The sequence below is a fragment of the Brienomyrus brachyistius genome, chromosome 1, assembly GCF_023856365.1.
Source record: "Brienomyrus brachyistius isolate T26 chromosome 1, BBRACH_0.4, whole genome shotgun sequence".
NCBI classification, from domain to species: Eukaryota; Metazoa; Chordata; class Actinopteri; order Osteoglossiformes; family Mormyridae; genus Brienomyrus; species Brienomyrus brachyistius.
In genome coordinates this window covers 35,288,532-35,316,453 of record NC_064533.1, presented here as the reverse complement: position 1 = coordinate 35,316,453, position 27,922 = coordinate 35,288,532, and the positions used below count along the sequence as shown (strand labels likewise).

At 45.1% G+C, this 27,922-nt stretch overlaps 1 protein-coding gene across 4 annotated transcripts; it reads left to right on the top strand.

Moving 5' to 3' along the window:
* Window positions 1-379: 379 nt before the first annotated feature.
* On the top strand, window positions 380-27,908 carry pikfyve (phosphoinositide kinase, FYVE finger containing). Of its 4 annotated transcripts, none has more exons than XM_048992470.1 (41): window positions 380-460; window positions 3,016-3,200; window positions 4,629-4,790; window positions 5,432-5,541; window positions 6,093-6,264; window positions 6,551-6,758; window positions 7,630-7,656; window positions 7,861-7,950; window positions 8,998-9,136; window positions 9,381-9,538; window positions 9,666-9,777; window positions 9,927-10,074; window positions 10,646-10,813; window positions 12,057-12,116; window positions 12,263-12,392; window positions 12,789-12,969; window positions 13,218-13,292; window positions 14,117-14,224; window positions 14,587-14,727; window positions 14,925-15,051; window positions 15,335-16,515; window positions 16,672-16,772; window positions 16,876-16,947; window positions 17,232-17,403; window positions 17,563-17,741; window positions 19,681-19,794; window positions 19,897-20,005; window positions 20,135-20,289; window positions 20,425-20,515; window positions 20,709-20,769; window positions 20,857-20,997; window positions 22,189-22,309; window positions 22,462-22,557; window positions 22,712-22,795; window positions 22,916-23,010; window positions 23,131-23,190; window positions 23,306-23,482; window positions 24,628-24,731; window positions 26,222-26,612; window positions 27,028-27,102; window positions 27,348-27,908. In XM_048992470.1, the coding sequence occupies exons 2-41, from the start codon at window positions 3,026-3,028 to the stop codon at window positions 27,461-27,463; spliced, it is 6,186 nt and encodes a 2,061-aa protein (XP_048848427.1). In that variant the 5' UTR covers window positions 380-460; window positions 3,016-3,025; the 3' UTR covers window positions 27,464-27,908. The 4 variants fall into 4 exon arrangements, with proteins under 4 accessions (XP_048848427.1, XP_048848512.1, XP_048848380.1 ...); XM_048992555.1 differs by lacking the exon at window positions 380-460 and adding an exon at window positions 501-655; XM_048992423.1 differs by lacking the exon at window positions 380-460 and adding an exon at window positions 1,883-2,046.
* Window positions 27,909-27,922: the final 14 nt, after the last annotated feature.

Below are 27,922 nucleotides of genomic sequence, written 5' to 3'. Positions count from 1 at the left end.
CGCTGTTTTCAGACTATTAACATATCTCCACCTAAACGGATTGTATTATCTAATTCAACTGGAAGCTAAAATATTTAAATATGGCATTAAACCGTATTTTGTGCTATTTGCTTCAACTGTACGTCGCTTTGGACAAAAGCATCGACTGAAGAAAGTGAATATAAAAGTAAACTATTTCACCTAATCACACAGATATTACAAAGCGAAAACGTGACTACAAATAAGAAGGCCGCGAGTCACCATTTTTTTTCTTCTACAATAAAAATATGATCAGGGATAGATTAGACTAGTTAATTTCAGAATAATCGTTCACTCCAGATCCGCTTCTAGGCGAAAGTAGATGTGTGATGCCTAGTCGCGTGATCAAAACAGTTCGATCATGGAGGTGATCGACTAGTTTGGCCTGTTTTAGGAAGCGCTCTAATTCTGTTGGTGGCTGGGGGAAACTAGAGGCAGGAAGGTAGGTGTTTGTTTTATATGACATCTAAACTTAAGCTTAAAGCACATGTCTCTTGTATTGAGTTAGGACGTACCTATTAAAACAATTTGATTTTGAAAACATCGATAATTAATCGTTAGCAATCAAAATGAGATAGCACTTATCAAGGCCTCCTGGATTAGACAGGGAAAAGGAACGTCCTGGTATTTTGTATCGGTCTGTTGCTTTCTATTTTATTTTATTGTATTTTAATTGATGAACAGATGAACAAATTTGATTGATTAGCCTATTCTAAACGGTGCCTGCTTGTCTGCCTTGTACTTTAGCACAGTAGGTAGTTACTAATCGTATTGTACTTTACTATTATGCAGTATTATGTATATGCGTGTACATTTTAGCATTGTTATATTAATTTTTGCGAATACAATATTGCTATTAATCATTCCTGTATAATGAGCATTCGTAGTGTCACCAAATTACAAGAAGCGTAACAGACCTCAACCATCGTCTTCTGTCACGGGCTTGTGGTCACATGGTTGGATTATTATTAATGCTAGTTGGTCTTAACTTCACCCCTTATTCTCATTTTACGTTACATTCGTGTTTTTCCATTGATCTCTGAGTTTTCATATTTTAAGTGTTTGTTGCAAAGATGAAGTATTTTGTGGGTTGGCGTAGAACAAAGTGTGGTAAAATAAATTCTTAGGTTGGTTTGAAGTTGTGTGGTTTTTACTGTTTCACATAACAATGTGCAACCATTGGATCAAACATTATATGTCAACTCTTTTGACAGACTTTACCATAGATAGCCAGTGGCAAAAGGACAAATGAAAGAAGTTCGTATTGTTATTATTGTATAATCAGTTTAATTTGCTAATAAGGGTTTTCCTGAGTTTGCACGTAAGTTATGCAGTTATATTCTGAAGAACTACCATGCCTGGTTGTCTCGTGGTGGGGGCATGGGCAAAGTAAAGGGGGGCAAAGTCAGGACAATTCCAAGGGCCCCTAAGTGTTCCTAAAAATATGCAACATAATTGAATTGGTCTTGGTTGAGGGCCCAAAATCTCTAGTAGCACCCCTGTTTGTCGGGTGGTTTGTGCCTCTGCTGGTTAGGGTTCTGTGCCCATGATCAAAGCGTCGCTGATTCACCTTTTTTCGCTGGCGGAGGTGAGCAGGTCCCCAGGTGCCGCATGAGTGCGGTCTGACCACGCTCTCTCATCCTCACTTCTATGGGTGATTCTATTTTAATTCAGCAAATGGCCTTTGCGTGATTTTTGATTTTGATGAAGTTTGGTATATGAATTATACATACCTCCATGACACTTCAACTAATGGGAATAAAGTCATGGACACTCAGTTTTGAAGGATCTGCTCTGCCATTCGGAATCTGTGCTGGAGAATCTTTTCTGTTTGCTTAATTTTCTCAGAAGAGCACAAGATAAACATTATTTATTGTATGTGATCAGAGTAATAGTTGTGCGTGCCAATAATCATACAGATCTGGTGTAATGTGCCCTGCAGACCTGATCAGTGGCACGCCTGGACTTCATCTTGCAAGATAAAGGAGAGATTCCCTGAAACATTCCACACTTGAGGCCACACCTTAGGTATACCTCAGGTGTACTTTAAGCTGTTTTTGTGAAAGAAACTGGTTAAAAGAGAGTGGGATTAGTGACGTTTCAGTGATTGTTTTTTGTATGTTCAGTGCCTTGCAACTCCTACAAGCGATTGAATTACAAACACTTTTCTTTTTTTTAAAAGCAGGAAATGTGTACTTTCATTCCAGTGAAACATTTTTAACCCAACCCTACCTGCTTTTTTTGATAGTCAAATACAGAAAGTGCTTTCTTTACATAATAATTTCTGAGCTCAGGAAGGAATATGTATTTCACATGCCAAATTTAATCGGAATCAGAAAATGGTGATGCAGAAACCTATTTTGGAAATTTGTTGAATTAAAATGTAATGACTCGTACGTCACTTTGGGAACACAAACGTCTGCTAAGTAGCTGTGATGTGATGTAAGCCTCGTCTTGATCACTGCTTGTGGTTTGAAGGAGGGGGAATAGTGCAGCCGTAACTTTTGGTTACTTGTCATGTGATTTTATTGGCCATTTCAGGCATTGGTAATTTGGGAGTCAGAGTCATGTGTATTTTCTGAAAAAAAAACAGTGTTTCCTTGCTTTATGACTTTATCCTTTTCATTAGAAGTTCTGATAATGACACGTTAATACAAAGAGACTTTTGTGTTGAAAAACAGATGGATGAAAAATGAAAGGACTATGACATCATACAGCACAGTTTATTGCAGTGTTGTCCTAAGTGCACTTATTCAGGTGTTGTAGAAATGGGATTAATTCCTTATATTGTGGAAGTTGGATCTTGTTTTTTTTGTTTTTTTTTTTAATAGATGGGGGGTTCCACTGAATGATTCTTTAGCGAGACTGTCTATTATTTAGCCTGCGAGCCATCTGTAGATATGTTCAATGGATGATTGAAATGGATGAAGGCTGTAGCTCCTGTCCACAGTGGCCCAGTGACAGCCCCCACTAAAGAAGTGTATCTTCCTCTGGCAGGGGCAGTGACATGGCTGCCGATGACAAGTCTTCCTCCTCCACCCTGGAGTGGAACGCTGAGCCACTGCCCTCCCCTGGCAGCCCCTCTCACCTCACTCACTTCAAGCCCTTGACCCCCGAGCAGGACGAACCTCCACTACGATCTGCCTACAGCTCCTTCGTCAGCCTCTTCCGCTTCAGCAAAGGTGGGACGTGAGCCTGTGTTCATCTGCAAAAGATTGAATTAATGGACTAATTAGTATAAACCTAAATGATACAGACATGTCCAGTTAAGTGTGCTTTAAGCATTAAACTATGGGGGGCAATGCACATTATGTAACTTTCTCATATGTGTTTTTAAACGTATTTATTAATATTTGCACTGTCCATTCACCATCAGTGATTGTAAATAAGAAGGCTGGGCTACTGGACGTGAAGTACACACACAAACATTGAAATATTAATTAAAATTCGTAATATCTTTCAATGATTGTGATATATTTCAGTGTGTGTTTGTGTACAGTTCACGTTCAATAGCTCATTCACTTTAAGCTTCAGTAGCTTAAAATCACTGGTGGTGAATGGACACAGTGCAATTATTAATAAGTGCGTATAAAATACAATATTAAAGTTACATGGTGGACATTGTCTGTCATAGTTTAATGCTTACAGCACACTTTACAGGGCATATCTGTATTATTTAGGGTTATCCATGCCGTCACGTAGCAGCAAATAGCAAGTGAGCAAATGCACTATTGCGAATGAACTGTTTCAAAAAATATTTTCCCACCCAGACCTCTTAGGGGCTTTGTAGTGATACAAACTGTACAAAAATCCACAAATCAATAGGAGGGAAGTCACAAACGTAACACGGTACACAAATAGACAGGATGTGATTCACAAATGCGTAAAACACGCTTCACGTGTGCAAATCGCTGTTTTTGTGGATATGACTTTACACAACACAGAAAAATACATATTTGTGGATAGTTAAATTATTGTGGATTATGGTACATACATGTGGATTGTCGTCTGTGACCTACAAATGATGAATTTCAATATGATCTTCCATGCTAGTATGGATCTTCCCTTAACGTGGCGCGTAACTTTGCAAAACTGCCATCCAAATGAAGGAAAATATTGCCATCAACAGTGTTTTTTGCGGCACCACAAAATGAACAATGGAACATATTATGAAATGATAGACGTTTTTATTTCGTGATTCAATATGTATCGTCATATCGCACAGCCCTATTTTCAGGGAGTGCAACGGATAATTACATTTAGCAAACAACAGTGCAGTTATTTCTGTATGATTTTCAGGCAGTTTATGGATATGGCAATCAAGGGTTACTTTGTCAGTGTCTGTGCTCAGACTACTGTTGGGAAACTTCTGTGATTTATAGGATGGTGGCAGTGGCCCAATCATAACGCAGTCCTGTGACTGGATGAATGTGCCAGGAATGTTCACACAGAATCATGTGCTCCTGCTTCCTTCTTCATCTTACAAAATGATCATGTATTTCGTGGGTTCAGGTTTGCACTGTGCTCTGAGTACTGGCTTGTAATTATGGAGTTTAGTGTTTAATCGTGAATCCCAGTAGTGCTGAGTGTTTGATTGGGTATGTGCTCAGATGAGCCGCGCCCCCCGTCGGTGGCTGAAAAGATGGAGGTTGCTGTGCCATCCCCTAAAGGAGAGCGGAAGAACTGGCCCAGCCCTTCTCACTCCCTGCATGCTTCTGCCACGCACAGAAAGCACCCCTCTGAACTTCTCAGACGGTCTTCCACAGCATCAGGTGAAGGTTATGCCGTTTTACCTCGTATAGCCAATCCATATCCATACCGCGAGACAGAACCCCCCCACCAAGCAAACCCCCCCCCTTCCCTTTGATTTAGTCACATCTTATGAACAATGACCTGCAGGATCAGTAATTCTTATTCCTGATGTTTTCTCATTTCATTCCAAGAGACCATGTTTGTTCAGATTCTCTCGGTGAGGTATAGCTGCACTGCAGCATCTCTGGATGCCTCCCTTTGCCTTAAGTTTTTATTTCTGTTTTAGCTATTTAACCGCGATGCCATGAAGATACACAGGAGTTTAGATATGATTCTTTTTCAGGAGGGGTTAATATTATCTGTACTTTCTGTGTGTCCTACTTTGAAGAAATTACGTAACTTGTGTTTTCGTAAGCGTTTCTGTTTTATTTATATATATATATATATATATATATATATATATATATATATATATATATATATATATATATATATATATATACACACACACACACACACACTTCAGTGATGAAAATCAGTAAATCTGAACTGTCTCTACTGAAATCTGTCAGTTATATACTATATATCAGAAAAAATATTGGCTCCAGCAACCTTGTGCCAATCCACTGGTTAATCTGGATGTTGTTTTTGTGTTACTTAGAGGGGCGAAGAAAATCGGAGGCCCCACTGGGGAGTCACGACCCGCGAACTGCAGTTCAGCTCCGTACTGCCCTCAAGAGGCTGAAGGAAATAATGGAGGGCAAAAGCCAGGTGGGCCGTGTGTCGGAGACACCAGCCGCTCCGAGCAAAGCGCAGAATGAACATGAGCCACATTGTCTCCCACTGGGGATTTAAATTTAATCTTAATTTCCAAGTAATCCGGACAAAAAAAAAAATCACTGTCCTTTGAACTGCTGAAACCTTACTGTATTAAATTACAATATCCCTTGAGTGTTGTTTAATTATTCATTATATTTAGCGCTAAGGCCTCACACCTTCAGGGTTGTGGGTTTGGTTCGTGCCCCAGCTCTGTGTGCATTTTCCTTGTGTCTCTGGGTGTCTCCCACTGTCCAAAGACATGCAGTTCAGTTGATTTGCTTCTCAAAGAGGGTGCCCTGCAATGTACTGCCATCCTGCGCCGGGCTTTTCCCAACCCTGCACTGGATAAGTAGTTATTGACTGATTTTTGTTTAGATTCACTGATAGAGGAGAAGCACTGTAGCATTTATTTAAACTCGTATATCCTTTATGTGCCTTTGTATTATTCTCCAAACTTTGATTGGTTAAGACAGAAGCCCTGCCCTTCCCCATGCTTGCTGCAGGACAGCGACCTAAAGCAGTACTGGATGCCGGACAGCCAGTGTAAGGAGTGCTACGACTGCAACGAGAAGTTCACAACCTTCCGACGCCGCCACCACTGCCGCCTGTGTGGCCAGATATTCTGTAGCCGCTGCTGCAATCAAGAAATTCCTGGCAAGTTTATGGGGTACACAGGTGAGTTGGGGGGGGGGGGGGGGGTTGGCGAGCGCAGAATGGGACCCTGTGCTGTGGGGAGAGAGGACTCAGGGTATCAAGCAGCTTCATGACCTGTCACCCAGGAAAGGCCGTGGCCTGCTGAGATGTGAAGTCAGGGCTGCTGCTAGCTTTGCATCTTATGAAAGTCATTTTAGAACCAGTTCTTCTAGTCTGTAGTTTGCAAAGTGACCGGGACACTTTGGGGTTCTTTGTGTGGCATGTTGTAGTCTGGCTTCAGTGTGAAGCAGTTGACCCGCCTCTGCAGGAGACCTGCGGGCTTGCACCTACTGCCGGAAGATAGCACTAAGCTACGCACACTCGGCCGACTCGGGCTCCATCGGTGAGGACCTGAGCGTGCTGTCGGACTCGCCCTGCTCTGTGTGCGTGCTGGAGCCCAGCGAGCCGCGCACACCGCTGGGCGGCCGCAAATCCAGCCGCAACATCTTCCTGGAGGAGGACTTGGCCTGGCAGAGGTGACCACAGGAACATACCAGTCAACCTTCTGCCTTTGTCCTGCCCTTTTCCCTCCTCATTGCTGCCTTTGATTAACCCTTTCCCCTCCATCTCTCCCTGTCTATCTTTTTTTCCGTGTTTTCCCTCTCTCATCTGATTGGCCCATGCCTCTGTACATAGTGTTCGAGCTCCTCCTCCCCCTCTCTGTCCAGTTCCTCTGTCTGGTACTTGGGGTGCCTCCTTGACAGTATTGCGTGAGTAACGCTGATGGCAGCTTCCCAAGATGGATGTAGGTTTTGGCTTTTGACCTGATTGGCTTGCTGTGAGGCGTGTGTGATTGGATCCCCGGAAATCCTTCAGACCATCCTTATGCTCTGAATGTCTGAATGCCCAGTTCAGATTGGCAGGTCCACCTTTTTAGTTCTGTGCCATGAGCTCATATTTACTAGCCCCGATTTACTATTGTAATTTTTTTGTTCACATTTTAAATTGTATTATCTATATATCTTTAAAAAAGAATCTTTTATCATATAAGGGAGGTCAATCAGAAAGGTTAAATTTGGTAAGGAGAAACTGCACCCCCATATCTTGCTCGCGATTAAGTAGGATGGCCCTGTGTCTGTTAAATTAATTAATGGTCAGCCTCAGAATGCCGGTTACCAGTGAAAAGAGAGGAACTGTCAGGGCTTGTTGGGACAGCTCTCAGGTCGTGCATGCCTTGACTTCCTGGTTAAGAGAGATGGTGAACGCAGTGCTGTCTTTTATTGCTTACGGCTCGGCTTATGTTAAAATCCTTTCTCCCAAACGTCACTTCCCTTGACAAATCAGTTTGCCCAATATGTGCCCGTACGTATTTAAAAAGAAATTTCTTTTCTTTTTCCCTTCACATAGAAAAACTCCAATTGGGATAAGGAAGAAGTGAGTCATAGTGCTCTTTTTTTCAAGAGTATTGCGCTCTAGCTCTGAGTGGATGCTTTCGAGTGGTCTGGTGGATTGGAATCTTTGCATGTGTGTGTTCTTACTGGTCCGGAGCCTTATTTTGATTGGACGCTGCGACAGAGAAGAGAACGGCTGCATATTCAAGTCATAGAATGATGTGTTCTGTGTGTTTCTTTGGGTCAGTCTCATCCACCAGGAGTCCCAGAACAGTGGCCTCAGCTCCAGGTTAGGGGCAGTGCAGGAGGATGTGGGCAAGTCCCCAGCCCGCAAAAGGTTCGTTTCCCTTTCTTTCTGCATCAGTGTTCATTTTGTCAGCATATTCTGAGTTAGCTGCAGCCTGAGTCTTTTGACGAAAGTACTGTATACTTTAGTTGTATTTGAGTCGTCTGATTTTTAAATCTTTTTACCTCCATTTGCATTATAAGAAAAAACCACCAGTGCGTAGCAGTTTACAGTCCCCCGTGATAAAATCTGCTAGCTGTCACGGGAGATCGCGGGCAGAGCGAGTGAGCAGGTAACAGGCGAGCAGGCAAAAGAAGGGTAAACGGGGATTTATTGGACGGACCGGACACAGGAAACATCGCTCGTAGACGTACACTAGGTAACATCAATGACGGACGAAGGACTCGGGTAAGACACGGACTGAAATACACAGGACTGAGCAAATGAACTAGATACAGCTGGGTACAATCGGGAGAAAACACGTGGGTAATCAGGGGGCGTGGCACACAGGAGGAGCGGACGAGCCGGGCATGACACTAGCAATGACGTAAAAAGTTTGAAGACAAACTTTACAGACGGAACTGCATGGATTATGCACTTGAAGCCAGTTAGATCAGTATTATCCTGTGCAACTACAATCAACATTTGTTGATGAAAGTGTTAATGCATTTCATCAATTAATTTATAATTAATAAAAAATAATAATTTATAATGTTTTATTGTCTTCTTGTTTTTGTCAGTCTATCTTTATTGAGTAATTTTCGTCATGGTTTTCATCAGCGAAATAAACACGGGTGTGCGTGTATGTGCTTGTCTGTGTACAACGCTGGGAAATGCGTATCACATTACTAATGCACAGGGACGCCCCTGGAACACCTGCAGGTAGCGGTGGCGTGTTTTGGTTTTGTTCACATCTCATCGCTCTGCAAAGATTGTAGGTGGGGGGGGGGGGGGTGGCTGTCAGGAGATTTGACAGGAGAACCGTATTCAAGCAGTAAGTCAATGAGATACGTTTTCCATTTTTGATAGTAAATAATGCACTAAAAGTTTCATATGCCTTCCTTTGAATGGTGGAAACATCTTCTGATATTCCAACAGGTCGGCCAGCATCACCAATCTTTCCCTTGACCGCTCGGGCTCCTCCATGGTCCCGTCTTACGACAGCTCCGTAAGCCCCAAAACAAGCCGGGCCATGCCCAAGCCGGACCACAGTGAGGAGGAACGCAAGATACTGCTGGTGCTCGCGATCTCTGCTTTCTGTTCCGTTCCTTACCGTTGTCTTTGTCAGATCTTGTCAGGTTTAACGTGTTATTAATCCAGTGTACAGTGTGTATTCACTCACGTGTGATGTTGGTAAATAACCCTAGTATCACAATTATTAATATTTCATTGGCTATTGTATCAGTGCATCTTTGTTTGAAATCTTACAGTAAAGCTACCTTTATATCAGCACTCCTGCATTGTTGTCTGTTATTCCTTAGGATTCATCCCAGCTGAAGGACTTATGGAAGAAGATCTGTCACAGTAACACCGGCATGGAGTTCCAGGACCACCGCTATTGGCTGCGCACCTACCCCAATTGCATTGTGGGAAAGGAGCTGGTCAATTGGCTTCTGCGGAATGGCACAATCTCCACGAGGTACTTAAAGCTGAGGAGCCTGTGACGTGTATTGAAGGCTGACAGCAGACATGTGGGCGGCATGCAAATGCCATTCCGCTTCCTGATTGAGCTAAAACGTTTTTATTGATTTTGTGTTCCGTTACAGGGCTCAGGCTATAGCTATAGGACAGGCTCTGGTGGATGGTCGCTGGTTAGACTGCGTCACACATCATGATCAGCTTTTCCGGGATGAATATGCTCTCTATCGCCCTTTGCAGGTAGACACTGGCACTCCCAAGCATATTTTTTGTGATCTATAACATTTATACATAAATATCAGATATATCAGGATATATGGTATAATTCCTACTGCTTGATATGAGTATGATGATGGTATTATTGATGATCTTTCTGGTTTTGTCCGTAGAGCACTGACTTCTCTGAGACCCCGTCCCCAGACAGTGACAGCGTGAACTCCGTGGAGGGACACTCTGAGCCCTCGTGGTTCAAAGATATCAAGTTTGATGACAGTGACCCTGAGCAGCTAGCAGACGAGAGCGACTATATCATGCCCAGTGCGTACCCTTGGGCCTGTCTGTCTAACCAGGAGTATTCTAGCTCTTATTAATGTGACAGCTGCCTTGCTATGAAATCTCCTGTATTGACTCTGTTCTTTCCTTCAGTATTAATGCATGTCCTGCGTTTTGATTTAGTGTCTCTCTGCCTGCCCCGTTTGTCGCGACACTGCATTTTGGTTCAGTGTCTCTCTGCCTGCTCCGTTTGTCGTGACACTGCATTTTTGCGTTTTGGTTCAGTGTCTCTCTGCCTGCTCCGTTTGTCGTGACACTGCATTTTTGCGTTTTGGTTCAGTGTCTCTCTGCCTGCTCAGTTTGTCGTGACACTGCATTTTTACGTTTTGATTCAGTTTCTCTCTGCCTGCTCCATTTGTCATGACACTGCATTTTTGCGTTTTGATTCATTTTCTCTCTGCCTGCTCCGTTTGTCGTGACACTGCATTGTGGTTCAGTGTCTCTCTGCCTGCTCCGTTTGTCGTGACACTGCATTTTTGCATTTTGGTTTAGAGTCTCTCTGCCTGCTCCGTTTATTGCGACACCACTTTTTGATTCAGTGTCTCTCCTCATTTAGACTCTGCCAGCCCCAGTAAGAGGACGTCAGTCAGCAGCTTCCATTCTGCGGTGGACAGCGACTCTGCAGCCTCCATCAACCTAAACATGGAGCAGGACAATGTCAACTTTCACATCAAAAAGCAATCCAAGTACCCCCATGTGCCTCCACACCCCTCGGAGCAGAAAGGTCCTTCCTCCCCCTGCTCTCCTCTTTGTTTTTCTCTTCCATATCCTAATTGGCTGGGCGTGTGCTCCAAGCCGCTTTCACTGCAACTCATTAACTGTTCAGAGTTCACAGTCTTACTTTGCTTGAGCTGATGATGCTAAAGTCTACCAGTGCTCTGCACTTACATCACTTTCACATATTCTGAGTTTGTTTGACAGCTAGGAATTTGAGCTGTGTAATTCATTTTGTGCATGAACAACTGCAAACATTTTGAAATAGTGATGAATTTTGACTGATAACAATTTTGTCTAATAACATCAATGCTGATACCTCTGATTACCTCTGAGCCACCTGGTGAGTGGGTAGGTAGGTGGGGGTCATTCTGGTGAAACTTGCTGGGATTGCTGGCAGAGGTTAGTGGAATGATGTTACATCATTTCTTTATTCTGTAGAGAATGAAAGATCAATCTGCAGGCCAGATTTAAAAGTGACTTATAAACATGCTGTGAGCTGGTACTGTGAGACCTCTTATAAGCAGTGATTATGGCAAGGAAACCCCTCCACTGCAGAAAATGGCTGAATGTCCAGTGCAATCATCTCCTTTGTTTTATTTGGTGTGTCTTTAATTCTGGTGCTGCTAACTTTTGAATGGTGATAAAGTTTATCAGCCAAGATTGAATAACTGGACTGATGCATTGATATCTTGATTTTTAACTTGTATTGGCTGATGCCGATAACGATACATTAACCGACATATGATGCATCTCTAGTGTTTATTTTCAAAAACAACATATGGCCACAATGAAATGAAATTCCGCAATGAAATGGTGGTGATATATGCTGATCACGTAGAATGAGAGTGAGGGACACCAACTTGCTGTAATAAAAACTGTAACCTTGTTAATGGCACCATCCTTAGACTTCCTAAGCCCAGGGCATTTATTCCTTCAGGAGCTGATCCTCTGAGTAATGCTGCAGTACATGTTCTTAGAAACAAGGCCTTTCATGGCTGCTTTTCCCATTAGTGATTTGTAAAGTTTAGTAGGTAATGTTGAAGTCCTGGAGCTTCCTCCAGTCCAGCCTGCGCTCTAACCGTTACATTTTGGATTTTTTTACTGCTGTCCTATGAACAGATAATGGGCACAGTGTCATATCTTTTTATAATAAGCTTGTTTATATATGGAAATTAGCAAATTAGCTTTGATTCAGAACTGAAAGTTGTAGTGCCATTTGTTGTCTGGCTGAAGGTTTTTTCTTTTAATAGCTGAGTTCTTGGTGTCAGAAGATGGACAACAATTTTCAATAAGTGATGCCTTCATCAAAGGTATGAGCTAACTATAAATGATAAAATTTCAATTGCCTTATCCAGATGTAACAGGCACCTGTTCAGTGATTCCCATTTCCATAAATGTTAGCTGAGTTTAATGTTTTAATTAGAAATGATTGTTAATGGGGAATTCCCTGGCCCAGAGTCGCTGTTTAACCGCCGCGTGGAGGAGAAGGCGAAGGAGATGCTTTTCACACCTCTGGGCTGGCACCACAGCTCATTGGACCAGCTGAGGGAGGAGAATGGGGAGAAGAAGGCCATGGAGAGGCTGCTGTGAGTGTCGCCCTCTGCATGGCCTTATGATGACATTGGTACATGGTACCAGCAGAGTTAGAGAAGTGTTTCCCAAGTTTGTACTTGATAGTCTGATAGGAGGATAGTCTGGCAGGGAGCTGGGAGGGAGCAAAAATGTGGACAGTCTGGCAGGGAGCTGGGAGGGAGCAAAAAAGTGGACAGTCTGGCAGAGAGCTGGGAGGGAGCAAAAAAGTGGACTGTCTCGTGTTCCTTGAGGACTGGGTTTGGAAACATAATAATCCTACAAAAGAACTGATCATCCAGGTATTATAGTGTTTTTTGGACAATTCCAGTAGAATATTACAAAAAAGCAATTGACGATTATAGCAGAGTAGTCGGGAACTCACCATCTCATTGGCCCGTCTGTCTGTACAGCTCGGCAAACCACAGCCACATGATGGCACTGCTGCAACAGCTGCTATACAGTGAGTCACTCTCACTGTCTTGGCGTGATATCATCGTGCCAGTGGTGCGGCAGGTGGTGCAGACAGTGCGGCCGGATGTGCGCAGCAGCGACGATGACATGGACATACGGCAGTTTGTCCACATCAAGAAGGTCAGGGATGTGGCTCACTAATAACAGGCCTCTGTTTCGGGTGCAATTCATCACAGTGTGTGTGGCCACTTTGACAAAAGTCTGCTGATGTGCTCTCTCCATTTGAACCTCCTTCTTTATATACTGTATTTTAATACAACATATACCAGTAAAACTATAAAAATGATGATCACGTTTGTGCATATTGGAGCATGTTTTGTACCTTATTCAAAAACATCCACTGATATCTTATTATTTTGGGTCCTCAGATTTCAGGGGGAAAGAAGTTCGACTCATCTGTTGTAAATGGATTTGTATGCACCAAGAATATTGCCCATAAAAAGGTATGAAAGCCAATATAGACTGAACTGAATGTGAAATATACATGTTTAAGTAATATATTGTCGCTGTCCAATGAAAATCACGTATCTCCAAAAATCCAATATTTCAGAAGCATGAAAAAACATTTGGATGTAATCAGAGCTTAGTCTTATGATCTAGATATCAGTTGTTAGAATTAGCAATATAACGTAATACATACAAACGACCACCGTCCTGAATGCAAATGTTAACGAGTACATACGAGTTTTAAAATAAAGATTAACTTTATTGATGAAAAGGAGGGTATCTGGTGCATACAACAGTAAGAACATGTACAGTAGCAGACAAATGCATTTCTTCCACTTGGAAATGAGTTGTTTGGAATGTGGTCTTTCTGTTTTGCATCGTTTATTTGGCAGTTCCATTTCAGTAAGGATCGTATTGTTAGTGGTGCATCGATATGGAAAATATGAACAGCACCGAATCTAACAGCGGGACAGAATGACGCTCAGTAATCGAATAGCTGTCAGTACTCTGGTGAATGTGGCTGAATGAGGGGGATGGCGGTGGAGAGCGACCGGGATCATTATTATTATTATTATTATTATTATTATTTATTATAAAGAGACATTTTGTTTGCACAAGAATCATGAGAGAAAATTGTAATTTTGTTTGAGTGGAAAAAACACAATATGTATTTTACCCAGAATCCTCCAGCCCTAGTTGACGCTCTTCCAAACGAAGAGTGACAGATACATGGTATTGATGGATTCATCAGACAGCAACAACATATGTGATGTCACAGTAGTGTGGAGTTCATGTTTCTTGGTATGATTCTTGCCTTCAGATGAATGCCTATATTAAGAATCCCAAGATTTTGCTGCTGAAATGCTCCATTGAGTACCTGTACAGAGAAGAGACTAAGTTCACATGCATTGACCCAATTGTGCTGCAGGTAGGGGGCCTGATTTGTTCTCAAAATGTCAGCGTTTACAGGCTTGTTGTTACAACAAAGCTACTGCTGGGGGGCAAACAAGCAGCATCCGCAGTAACTGTGCCTCACCTGAAGAGGGAGCTATGCAGTTTGTCATTGTTTGTTTGAAAATTTATGATAGTGGATCTATTTCAAACGAATGCAAGCACAGAAATTTTGGCTTTTTGTACTTTTGACAAAGTCAGTCTTTGTCTTACTCATCCATGTACTGAACCATTATCTTGTGTATTCAAAGAGTTCACATACAGGACACTATCTGTTTACTGTTACGCACCATTCATTGAGAGTTCTGTGTCCCACTGACGGTCTTGACTATCTGTCAGGAAAGAGAGTTCTTGAAGAATTATGTGCAGCGAATTGCTGACATGCGGCCCAGCCTGGTTCTGGTGGAGAAGACTGTCTCTCGCATCGCCCAGGACATGTTGTTGGAACACGGTATCGCCTTGGTCATCAATGTCAAGCCTGTGAGTGTCACCCCCTTAACAATGGTGCAGTATTACAGCGTTGAGGAGCTTCCCGTAGAGCCTCTTCCCACTGCTTCACTGCTTTTAATTCAGTCTCTGGCTCCCTCTATTGTAGCCGTCGGCGTTTCAGAGCTAACCATCTGTTGTCAGCCTGACTAATTCTGACACATCTGCTACATTGTATCTGGTGTTTACAGCAAGTCCTAGACAAGGTGAGTCGTGTGACGCAAGGGGACCTGGTGATGTCTATGGACCAGCTGCTGACCAAGCCCCGCCTGGGAACCTGCCACAAGTTCTACCTACACGCATTCCAGCTGGCCAACAGTGAGTGTACTGTCCGCTCGCCCAGTGTGTGGTCCTACTCCTATTTTAGCGATCATCTGGCTGCCATATGCACTTTCTAGCTGTTGATGAAATAAGGTTTTAATTTAGATCTGTATATTCATTAGGCTTATTATGAAAGCTTTTTTGTCCTGTATATATAATACTGATAATATAGCACACTTTTCATATAGTGCTAGATAATAGTATTTACGATGCTACAATGCAATACTGTTTACTATGATTACCCCTCTACGTCTACCATTATACCACCACCTACCCACAGACGAGACCAAGACCCTGATGTTCTTCGAGGGCTGCCCCCAACATCTCGGCTGCACCATCAAGCTGCGGGGGGCCTCGCTGTATGAGCTGGCGCGCGTGAAGGAGATCATCATGCTGATGATCTATGTAGCCTACCACTCCCAGCTGGAGATCTCTTTCCTTATGGATGAGTTCGCCATGCCGCCCAGCCTGGCCAAGAGCACCTCCTTCCCGTGCCTTCTGGAGAGCACAGAGGGTGAGGAGAAGGAGGGAGAGGATGGGGACGAGGGGGCCACCTCTGATCGGAGCGACCCCTTTCCAGGCGTTGATACCAGGCTGGGGCTGCAGGAGCAGAGCCTTCCCCTTGAGAAGCCTCCAAAACTCTCTGAGTCCTCACTAAGAGATGGGGAGAGTCCCAAAGGCACCAAAAATGACTCCACTGAGTCCTTCCCCGATACTGAGATTGGAAATCCAGATTTGGTGCCCTCTATGCCGGTTTCCTGCCTGCCCGTGCAGCCCCCTCCAGTAGCCCCGCCCTTCCTAATATCTGACTTGGAGGCAGGGCGAGAGGAAGGCAAGGGGGCTCTTCTCCGGGGGGATTCGCGGGAAAGCTCAGGGTCCGAGACACCGCCACCCCAGCTGTTCCGGGACCCACTGCAGGATGACACTGGCACGTTCATCACGGAGCACGTGGCCTCGTCTGATGACCGCCTCAAGTCCTTTTCAGTGGCCTTTAAGCAGGAGCTGAAGGACATCATCCTCTGCATCTCGCCCTTCATCTCATTCAAGGAGCCCTTCCTGCTTACGCCGGCTGGCTTGCGCTGCCCGAGTCGGGACTACTTCCCTGAGCAGGTCTACCTCTCCCCTCTGCTCAACAAGGACTTCAAAGAGCTGGACGGGCGGCGCAAGAGACAGCTGCTCAAGGACTCTGTGCCCCCTGTGGCCGTTAATGGCGGTGCACCTCCTGCCCGCTCCATTCGGGTGCTGCCCTCTCACCAGCTCACCAGCATGCGCATTGCTGAGCAGCTAAGCAGCAGCCAGGACTTAGCTAAGATGCTGGCCGACTTCCGCGCCAAAGGGGGGCGCATCCGGCAAAAGGATGTGGACCCCTTCATGCAGGCCCGGGAGGCCCAACCGAAAGGCCCCACCAAGGGTGACAGCGAGGAGGATCGTGGGCAGAGTGACATGGTGTGGGCTAGTAAGGTAAGAATGAACCACTTACTGGAGAAAGCCGTGTGTGTCAGGCATCCATGTGTATGACACACCGGTGTAGGGTGTCCGCGGCCATGGGCCCTGTTCACTCATTGAGCGCTCTTGTGTCCATGGGGTCTGTTTGATATTGGCTTTCTTGTGTTGCAGATGGACTGTCTGAATCCTGCCAATCACCAGCGGCTGTGTGTGCTCTTCAGCAGCTCATCCGCCCAATCCGCAAATGCCCCGAACCCCTGCGTGAGCCCCTGGTAGGACTCTGCCCTTCTCACAGACCTGCTGTGCAAGGAAGTGCTTTAAATATGTCAAAGAAATTCATCAAAAAGGATTCAAAATTTTTTTTTTTTGCAACAGGATTGTGACAATGGAGTTCTATGGGAAGAACGACTTGACCCTTGGAATATTTTTGGAGAGATACTGTTTCAGGTGAGTCAAACTCTCAGTACTTGTGTTACTTTCCAACATGGGCTGGGTGATCTGCAGAAGATACTTAATCTCATTATGCTTTCTGTGGTTCTGTGTGTACCGTTTAATCTGTAGTTTTTATAGAAAACATCACCCAGGACATGAACTCGTTTGCGCGATTTGTTCATCACCTAAGAAAGTTTTGCAGCCAGGACCTAGGAAAACAGTGATGATGGTAGTGGTGGTGATGATGATGATGATGATGATGAAGATCGTAGTAGTAATAAGCTGCCCCACCTTCTCAGGCCTTCATATCAGTGTCCTAGCATGTTCTGTGAGACTCCCATGGTGCACCACATCCGACGCTTCGTGCACGGAAACGGCTGCGTGCAGATTGTCTTAAAGGAGCTGGACTCGCCAGTGCCAGGCTACCAACATACCATCCTCAACTACTCCTGGTGCCGCATCTGCAAGCAGGTAAGAGGGAGGGCCCCCCTGCCCGGGTTTGGCGTTACACCTTTGAGCTTTGGCGTCTTGTGCTGTAGGGCAGCATTCTCGGTGTGTGTTGCTTGATAAGGGTTTGCATTCTCAGCCTGTAGATGTTATATGCTTTGCTTGACCCTTCTCTGATACCAGGTGACTCCAGTGGTCCCCTTGTCCAACGACTCCTGGTCCATGTCCTTTGCCAAGTACCTGGAGCTGCGATTCTACGGGCACCAGTACACTCGCCGCGCCAATGCTGAGCCGTGTGGTCACTCCATTCATAAGGACTACCACCAGTACTTCTCCTATAACCAGATGGTGGCCTCCTTCAGGTGGGAGACGTTCGTGTAACACACACACACACAAACATGCCACTTTTTTATTTGGTGAAAACTTTAAATTCAATCTGTTTTGCCCATGTGTTTCTTGTCCAAACATTATTTTGTATAATTGTGCTGATTGAGGGCTACGTGCCAGGTTTGCTGTGTCGGCTAGCATGTTGTGTGTTCCACCACGAGCCTATCTTGGTTCCTTCACCAAGCTGCTCGACCCCCATCTCCTCCTGTCAGTGTCCCTGTTTGTCTGCCTCTTCTCTGTGTACAAAGTGCATTCAATGTGGAAATGCATAAGTTCATGTCTAGCTACCACAAATGGAAATACATTTGCACTGATTCAGATAGGTTGCCTATTTAATATTATGTCTGTTAGCCAGCTAACTTTATTGCGAATAACATAAATTTGCAGGCTACAGTACTCGATAAGTAATGTTAGCTTATTAACTGAGAAAAAAGTCATGCTGTCTGTCTGTAAAACAGTATATGCCTTTATCTATATGCAAAATATTCAATGTCCATCCGTATCTAAAATATCACGTTAGCATGCAAGTGCAGGTGTGCAAAAGCGGGCAGCGGGAGCGGGGCGGCGAAAGCGGGCAGCGGGAGCGGGGCGGCGAAAGCGGGCAGCGGGAGCGGGGCGGCGAAAGAGGGCAGCGGGAGCGGGGCAGCGGGAGCGCGGCGGCGAAAGCGGGCAGCGGGAGCGGGGCAGCGGGAGCGCGGCGGCGAAAGCGGGCAGCGGGAGCGGGGCGGCGAAAGCGGGCAGCGGGAGCGCGGCGGCGAAAGCGGGCAGCGGGAGCGGGGCGGCGAAAGAGGGCAGCGGGAGCGGGGCAGCGGGAGCGCGGCGGCGAAAGCGGGCAGCGGGAGCGGGGCAGCGGGAGCGCGGCGGCGAAAGCGGGCAGCGGGAGCGGGGCGGCGAAAGCGGGCAGCGGGAGCGCGGCTGTAGCAGCGTAGGGTCATGCTATGGCTGCTTCTGCTTCCAGATTCTCACCGACTTGAGATTCTGTTTCAGACAGACATCTCTGAAAACTGCTCACATTTTCCTGTAGAGCATTTATGGAAACTTGTAATGGACCAATAAATAAAAAAAATATATTGGGTTTTCAGAGTAACCATCATTTATAAAATAATTGCATTTGTGAATTATAACAAATCTACAAAAGACAACATATCAAACAGAAAGCATAACACTACTTGATGGGGCATAAATACTTAGTAATAACTCAGTTATTGCTGAAGTACAAATTATGAACGAATATAATAACTGCTTGGAGTCATGATTCATTAATGATGCATAAATATGAGATCAGTATTTAACTTGTCTTATGACTTATTCCTTCAGTAGTTAACAAAGGTTTTCAGAATTAACAGATATAGTAATATATGGTATTTGCTTGAGTTAAAGCATGCATCACGATTCGTTAATGATGAATTAGTATGAGATCAGTATGTAAAAAAGACTTGGTTTGTGGTTAATTAAAACATATAGAGTAAAATTATAATACTATAATATTTGTACCCCTCAAGTAAAGTATTACTGAAAACATAAAAAAACACACCAGCATTTACACAGTTATTCACAGATTGATTCTTGAATAACAGTTGAAACAGCTCCTTTAATGCTGATGCGATGTTTGAGTAATTCGGACACAAGTTGGTTCGTGGAGATTCTTTCTGTGTTTTCAGCTGTGCCTGACTGCTGGCCTGTGATTCCATGCAGCCACTATGATGGTGATTTTAGCAGCTATGCAAGTGGTAGATCTTGTGGTGTATGTAGATTAATTTGTTCTAAGTAGGAATAGTTATGTACTGGTGAATAAAGCGCGTTGTTTGAAAAGTTAGTGTGGAGCCTCTCTTTCTCACGCCTTACTCCTTCATAGCTCCTTACTCCATAGTACTAATTAAAATGTCTGTTTATATCCATCCTTCTGTCTTGTAGCTACACCCCAGTGCGGCTCCTTGAGATCTGTCTCCCTCCACCGAAGATCTTCATTAAGAACCAGGGACCATCCAAAGCCACCCTTCTGCAGGACCTGAAGGACTTCTCTCAGAAGTACGAGTCCTGTCCCACCGTGGGGTTCTCCTGGCTCGCTTTGCATGACACTGCATCACACCCCTTAGGGGACCCTGACCTGCAGCACTCTCGCCTTTGCAGGGTGATTCAGGTATACCTAGCCATCGACGATCGCCTCACGTCCTTGAAAACGGATACCTTCAGCAAGACGCGCGAGGAGAAAATGGAGGACCTCTTTGCTCAAAAAGACGTAAGTGTTACAGTTATGTTCTCTGTGGAGAAGTCTGCCGGCTGCGCTCTGCTTTTAGTTACAGTCGCCTTGTTTACTCATCGTCCGTCGTCTTCACTGCTCGCTTGACCTGGTATTCCGCCTGCGCAGATGGAGGAAGCAGAGCTGCGCAGCTGGATCGAGAAGCTGCAGGCACGTCTGCTGTCATGCACCCTGGACTCCGCGCAGCAGCTGCAGGCCGTGCTGGAGTCTGTGGTGGTGAAGAAGCAGGGCCTGTGTGAGAGCCTGCAGTGCTGGAACACGCGGTGAGGCCGTAAGGCGCGGCTACTGCAGAGCGGTGCACTGCAGAGCCGTCCGGCCTGCAGGCTGTGCCGGCCCAGTCACTTATACGGACTCTTATGATGTAATTATGACTGGTGCCCTGTGATGCCTTGCTTCAGGCTGCAGGACCTGTTCCAGCTGGAAAAGGGCAGAAAGCGTCTGTCCGTCCCACCAAGCCCAGGCCGACACAGGCAAACCGATGACAGCAAGGTCAGAGTCGCTGTGCTTTGGCCAGTAGAAAATGGCGAGCATTGGTTTATATTTAGCTGGCTAATACATTTTACCTGGCCTTCCCTGTGTGCACAATGACTGTAATGTGAGGTAAAGCCCCTGAAATCAGATTAGACAAATGGCTGTCTGCCAGCAGCTGTGAGTGAGACCTGTGTCTGATTTATACTGGCAGACCAGCGCTCTGGAATCTTCCCCCCGCAACCCTTCTCCCGTGGTGCAGAATGGAGACAAAGGTGAGGAGGCTCAGAGGATGAAGGCCTGATCTGTGCATCCTTTTCAGTGGTGATGCTAATGCTAACTGTCCCCATGTTGACTGGCAGAGGACCGTCACCTGAGCACCCTGCCCTCGGGTTCTGGGTCATCTTCACTGCTGCAGCTGCCATCCCCAGGAGAAGTGGGTTCTGAGCTGCTCTCCTCCGGACCCTCCTTCCCTGAACAGGACTCAGTCAGCATCCCAGAGGGTGTGTGCTCTCGACAGACACATACATACTGTATATACACACTCAGCAGGATCCAGTCAGCCTCCTGGAGGGTGTGTGCTCTCGACAGACACATACATACAGTATATACACACTGAGCAGGATCCAGTCAGCCTCCTGGAGGGTGTGTGCTCTCGACTGACACATACATACAGTATATACACACTGAACAGGATCCAGTCAGCCTCCTGGAGGGTGTGTGCTCTCGACTGACACATACATACTGTATATATACACTAAGCAGGACCCAGTCAGCATCCCAGAGGGTGTGTGCTCTCGACTGACACATACATACAGTATATACACACTGAGTGGGACCCAGTCAGCATCCCAGAGGGTGTGTGCTCTCGACTGACACATACATACAGTATATACACACTGAGTGGGACCCAGTCAGCATCCTGGAGGATGTGTGCTCTCGACTGACACATACATTCAGTATAAACACACTGAGCAGGACCCAGTCAGCATCCCAGAGGGTGTGTGCTCTCGACAGACTCATACATACTGTATATACACACTGAACAGGACCCAGTCAGCATCCCAGAGGATGTGTGCTCTCGACAAACTCATACATACTGTATATACACACTGAGTGGGATCCAGTCAGCTTCCTGGAGGGTGTGTGCTCTCGACTGACACATACATACAGTATATACACACTGAGCAGGACCCAGTCAGCCTCCTGGAGGGTATGTGCTCTCGACTGACACATACATACAGTATATACACACTGAGCAGGACCCAGTCAGCCTCCTGGAGGGTGTGTGCTCTCGACAGACTCATACATACAGTATATACACACTGAGTGGGACCCAGTCAGCATCCCAGAGGGTGTGTGCTCTCGACTGACACATACATACAGTATATACACACTGAGCAGGACCCAGTCAGCATCCCAGAGGGTGTGTGCTCTCGACAGACTCATACATACAGTATATACACACTGAGCGGGACCCAGTCAGCCTCCTGGGGGGTGTGTGCTCTCGACTGACACATACACAGTGTATAATGCTCACAACTATAAAATTAGCTACCAGAATCAGGCCTCTTTCATATATAAGTATTTTTTTTCCACTCAGTATAATGTCAGCATTTTTATACACGAATTCCCTGTTGTACTCATATCCCAAAGAGTGTGAATTCTTTAAGTGCTTCTTCTGTCTCTCTCAGATGTGTTTGATGGACACTTGCTGGGCTCCAACGACAGTCAGGTGAAGGAGAAGTCCACTATGAAAACCATCTTGGCAAACCTGTTACCTGGAAGCAGCTATAATCCAATTCCCTTCCCCTTGTAAGTGTAACCCTGAATTAGAATCATCGATATGAATGAGAATCTCTGAAAGAGAATGTATCCGGAGTATCAGATGACATTTAAATGGCTACACCCACCCCCCCCCCCCCCTCCGTTTTGTATTCTAATACTAACAGTTCCTCTTTCCGCAGTGACCCAGACAAGCACTACCTGATGTATGAGCATGAGAGAGTCCCCATTGCTGTATGTGAGAGAGAACCCAGCTCCATAATTGCCTTCGCTCTCAGGTGAGTTGCCTTTATATAACAATATCTTATTGCATGGGAATTATAAGCCAGCAGCACTGTCTGGAAGTTCTGTTTTGATGTTTATTGCCTTTGATTTCTGCCAGTATTTTGTCATTATCACATGATACAATAACAATCATCCCTTCTCCTTCAGTTGTAAGGAGTATAAGACTGCCCTGGAGGAGCTCTCCAAGAGCACGCTGAAGGCCGCGGGGGAGGAGACAACCCAATCTAACAGGTACAGAAATGCCCGCTTCTGAGCTAATTGTGATAGGCTGTTGCAGGTCATGTGATCAAACTTGCAAATATCCAAGGTGGAAGTGTTATCCTTACTTTGTGTGGTATCTCTGATTTAAAGCACTGCTGACAACCGGTTAAAGAGCAGCCCAGCCAAACCCAGCGAGAGCGTAGCCGCCCAGGGCAGCCGCATCAGCCTGGATGCCGAGCCACTTAGTGAGTGTCTGCCCGTGGAATCCGTGGTCAAAGGGCTTTTGCTTTTGCAGTAAAAGCAAAAGCTCTTTTTAGCTTGGCTGAAATCAAGTGTAATGTGGTTTCAAACTTTCTCTTCTTCAGAAGAGGTCGACGGAGCAGACAAGCAGAAGAAGCAGGCTGGGAACCCTCACATCGAATTGCGTGAGTGTGCTAATCATCACCCCCCCTGCCCTCCCCGACATTAATGGCCTCATTTTCTAACACAGAAATGTTGCGTAGTCACTCATCACCCTGGTTTGCTCTCCGCACGCTGCAGAGTTCTCTGACGCCAACGCCAAATTCTACTGCCGGATCTATTATGCCGAGGAATTCCACAAAATGCGTGAGGAAATCATGGAGAGCACGGAGGATGACTTTGTGCGCTCACTCTCCCACTGCGTCAACTGGCAGGCCCGCGGGGGCAAGTCTGGGGCCGTCTTCTACGCCACCGAGGGTACGTCGCACCCAAACGCTGGTGCCCGGCTCTCGCCCATCTCTAGCTGCCGTCGAGCATTTTTTTTTATTGTAAAAATAGTCATTTTAAGCTATTAGCAGGGCTGCATGATATCCCATCGTGATATTATCATACACCAGGGCTTCAGATGACAGATGCAAGTGTTTCTCTGGATGCCAGCCTTTCATTACTATACAGACATTTACTTACGCCTACAATTTGGTAAGCAAATTAGTAGTACATCTACAATATTAATGAAAGGTGTGACACTCAATAGTCAATAAAGTCTGTATAAATTTGGCATATCCTTATGTTTATGGAATTTGGTTACCGGAGCATCCGCATGCTACTGTTTCAGTAAGTCATGGAAGCGAGAAGCACTGAAGTGGTGGTGAAGAAAGGGACAGGTCAGCAGCTCGGCATCTTTTAAAAGAGGAAATAATTTGGATAAACAAGGTTTAAAAAAAGACCTTGGTGTTTTTGGGGTAGTTTGTGGAGTTTAAAAAAAAATGTAAACATAAGAATTTACCAATTTTACCCTTTTAATTATTGCGTATGCACCGTAAAATCATGATGTGATATTGTGCAGCCCTGCTAATTATTATGCATGCACCACATAATCGCGATGTGATATTGTGCAGCCCTGGTGATTATTGTTCATGCACCGTATAATCGCGATGTGATATCGCGAAGCCCTACCGATTATTGTTCATGCACCGTATAATCGCGATGTGATATCGCGCAGCCCTGCTGATTATTGTTCATGCACCGTATAATCGCGATGTGATATCGCGAAGCCCTACCGATTATTGTTCATGCACCGTATAATCGCGACGTGATATCGCGAAGCCCTACCGATTATTGTTCATGCACCGCATAATCGCGATGTGATATCGTGAAGCCCTACCGATTATTGTTCATGCACCGTATAATCGCGATGTGATATCGTGAAGCCCTACCGATTATTGTTCATGCACCGTATAATCGCGATGTGATATCGTGAAGCCCTACCGATTATTGTTCATGCACCGTATAATCGCGATGTGATATCGCGCAGCCCTGCTGATTATTGTTCATGCACCGTGTGTAGCGTCATTAGTGTTCAGTTGTGACGCTCCCTGACCGGTGGTGTCCTCACTCCCCAGATGACCGCTTCATCCTGAAGCAGATGCCCCGACTGGAGGTGCAGTCCTTCCTGGACTTCGCCCCACACTACTTTACATACATCACTGGAGCTGTGCAGCAGAAGGTACAGTCCTGTTCTCACTCTGCTCTGTGCTGGCCAGTGGCCGTCCGTGATAATGATAATGACAAATGTTTTAAAACAATTGAATGTTTTTTCTTTCATTAATTTTATGCTAATATGTGAATTTGTCTTGCTTCATTTTAGCAGTAAATATTAATCATATATAAATTATACATAAATCGATGTCTCTGTAGTCTAGTACAGATAAACTGGGTCGGGCCCGTGAGCCTCAGCTGCAGGGCCGCTGCACACTTGCTCTCACTTCAATAAGCCGACGGGCAGAACATTACGACCACCCCCTCACGAATCGAATGTTAACTTCCTTGCAAAAACAGTGCATGTCAAAGTTTATGATGTATATTATAGGCATATGGGAGAGTCAACCTCTTGAATGCAGAAGAAACAGGCTGGGAAAAAGATCTGAGTGACTTTGACGAGCTGCAGAGCTATGGCCCAAATGCCATCTTACCCTCAAATGTATCCCAGCCTTTGACACACACTGCCTTTTTGAGAGTCAACATTATTTACTTCATGTGTGGGTGGTCATGATGTTTTAGCTCATTGCTGTATGTGTCTGTATCTCCTTGAGAGCAAGATGGCATAGGCGAAAAAGAATTCATCCTACGGCCTGAAGGCCTGAATAAAGTATCAGCCCTGGTAGTAATAAATTTTTTTTTGTATCAATCTAAAAGTCTACAAAGGCTTTGTGGTGATTCTCAATTTGCAATATTCTTCTGTGTGCTAAGGGCGTGTGTCTCTGCCATACACATCTAGATAAATGGTCTGTGGTACGTCAAAAAAGGCAGTTAAATAAGTAACGATCCCATACACTCACTAATTTAGTTGGTATAGGCAGTCCTCAGGTTACGGACAAGATCCATTCCCTACCGCTGTCTTTAAGTCGAATTTATAGGCAAATAGGAAAAAAATAATACAGTACATAAAATAATATACAGTAATAATAACTAACTACATACAGTACTGTACTCTACCATGAGCCAATGAACTACTGAAGCCATGTTTTCACCAGCGTCACAAAATCATCAAAGTCATCATTACGAACCACTGTATTTAACCCAAACTTTTAATATAATTCACTTTATGGTAGTTTGTTCATAAGTAGAAGTTGCCCATAAGTTGGACGTTCTTAATCTGTGTACTGCCTGTATTCAGTTAGAATATGATGCATGTGGATTCAGCTCTGGATACGGTCTGGATGAATTTAACATTGAAAAGAGAATCATTGAAAATAAGTCAATGTATTTCACTCTACAAAAGCCAACTGTAACTCTAGGTAAGTGAAATTGATGATTAGATTAAATATTATGGCGGTAATGGTGATAGTGATGTGACGGGTGCATTTAAGGCTTTATTGGATTTGACAGATTTTTCCAAACCGGATTTTTGGTAGACACTGGAACCAGATTTCCAGTTTATGTCGGTTTTTTTCTTACACCCTTAAGAAATGCTATTTGACATGTTGTTTGTCTCAGCGGCCAACTGCGCTAGCCAAGATCTTGGGCGTGTACCGCATCGGATACAAGAACTCCCAGAACAACACTGAGAAGAAGCTGGACCTGCTGGTGATGGAGAACCTCTTCTATGGGCGTAAGATGGCGCAGGTGTTTGACCTGAAGGGGTCACTGCGCAACCGCAACGTGAAGACGGACTCGGGCAAGGAGAGCTGCGAGGTGGTGCTGCTGGACGAGAACCTGCTCAAGCTGATACACGACAACCCGCTGTACATCCGGGCACACTGCAAGGCCATCCTGCGCGCGGCCATCCACAGCGACGCCTACTTCCTGTCCAGCCACCTCATCATCGACTATTCCCTGCTGGTGGGACGCGACGACGCCACCAACCAGCTCGTCGTGGGCATTATCGGTGAGACGCCCGAGCTTTTTGCTCTCTCACACACTCATTCTTCTGCTTCTCTGACAGGCTCTCAGCTTTGATAAGTGATTGAGACTTATCTTATTATGTCCTTCATCCTTTACATTTTGAACTTTTTACTTTATATAATTAGTCTGGTTTCGAAGCAGGTCTGGCCAAGGTGGATGGTATATTGCAGAGTTGGAATGGTTTTCATTGATAATTTTTATGAGTGAGCATGTGGTGGTCCCAGCTCCATAAATGAGTGAGCATGTCAGGGATGTTCTCACAGAACCCTGACACCCGTGTCACTGTAACATTGTCACCTTTGCACCAATTCCTTCTCCCTTTATGACTTCACATAAACATGATTTACTCTGTATTAGGTGTTTTTACGCGAATGTAAACCACATTTTCTTCTCTGAAGATTACATTCGGACATTTACATGGGACAAGAAGCTGGAGATGGTGGTGAAATCAACGGGGATCCTTGGTGGCCAAGGTAAGTCATTCAGTGTGCGGCCAGATGGTATTAATCTAGGTCCAGAGAGACGTCTTCATGCTGTTGATTTGGGAAAAAAACCACCAGTCTGTAATGGTTTTAATTACACACTTTTGAAATGTAGTGCAATTCAGCCAAAGCCTTTTGTTTTAAATGCCAAGCTGTTCTGTGTTACTGTATGACTCTCGCGGCTCCATTGTCCTATAACTGTTCGCGGCTCAGCACCCATTGCACCTCCTCCATAGGGAAAATGCCGACGGTTGTGTCACCAGAACTGTACAGAGCCCGCTTTTGTGAGGCTATGGACAAGTACTTCCTCATGGTTCCGGACCACTGGACCGGACTCGGGGTGAACTGCTGAGGAGCCATTCCAGACCACCTCCTCGGCAAGGAGATGTTTCCCTTTCCCCCGCAGCTCAGTAAAGAGGAAACCAACCAAGGCTTCTGTCCTACTTCAGGCACCAGCAATGCACAGTCGGTTCATTATTTTGTTGGATGAATGAACTGATCTGAGGACTGTAGGAGGAAAAGGATTTGGAAATGTTTTTAGAGTGAACTGGGTTGGCCTTTTTTTTAAAAAAAAAAAATGCACACAGTGGGGGAGTTTTTCCCCCCCCCCCCTTTATTTGTTTTTAGTGCACTGACACAAATGTTGCTGTAAGAATGGTGGAAGTGCCAAATCGGACGATCCTTTCAGGTGCTGGGAGAACTCGCTGGGCCCCCAGAATGGCATGTACAAATCACCTCACCCAGTGTAAGTGTTGTAAATGTATAGATATATGTAATTAAAAATATTAACAAACGAATCCAGCTATAGTAA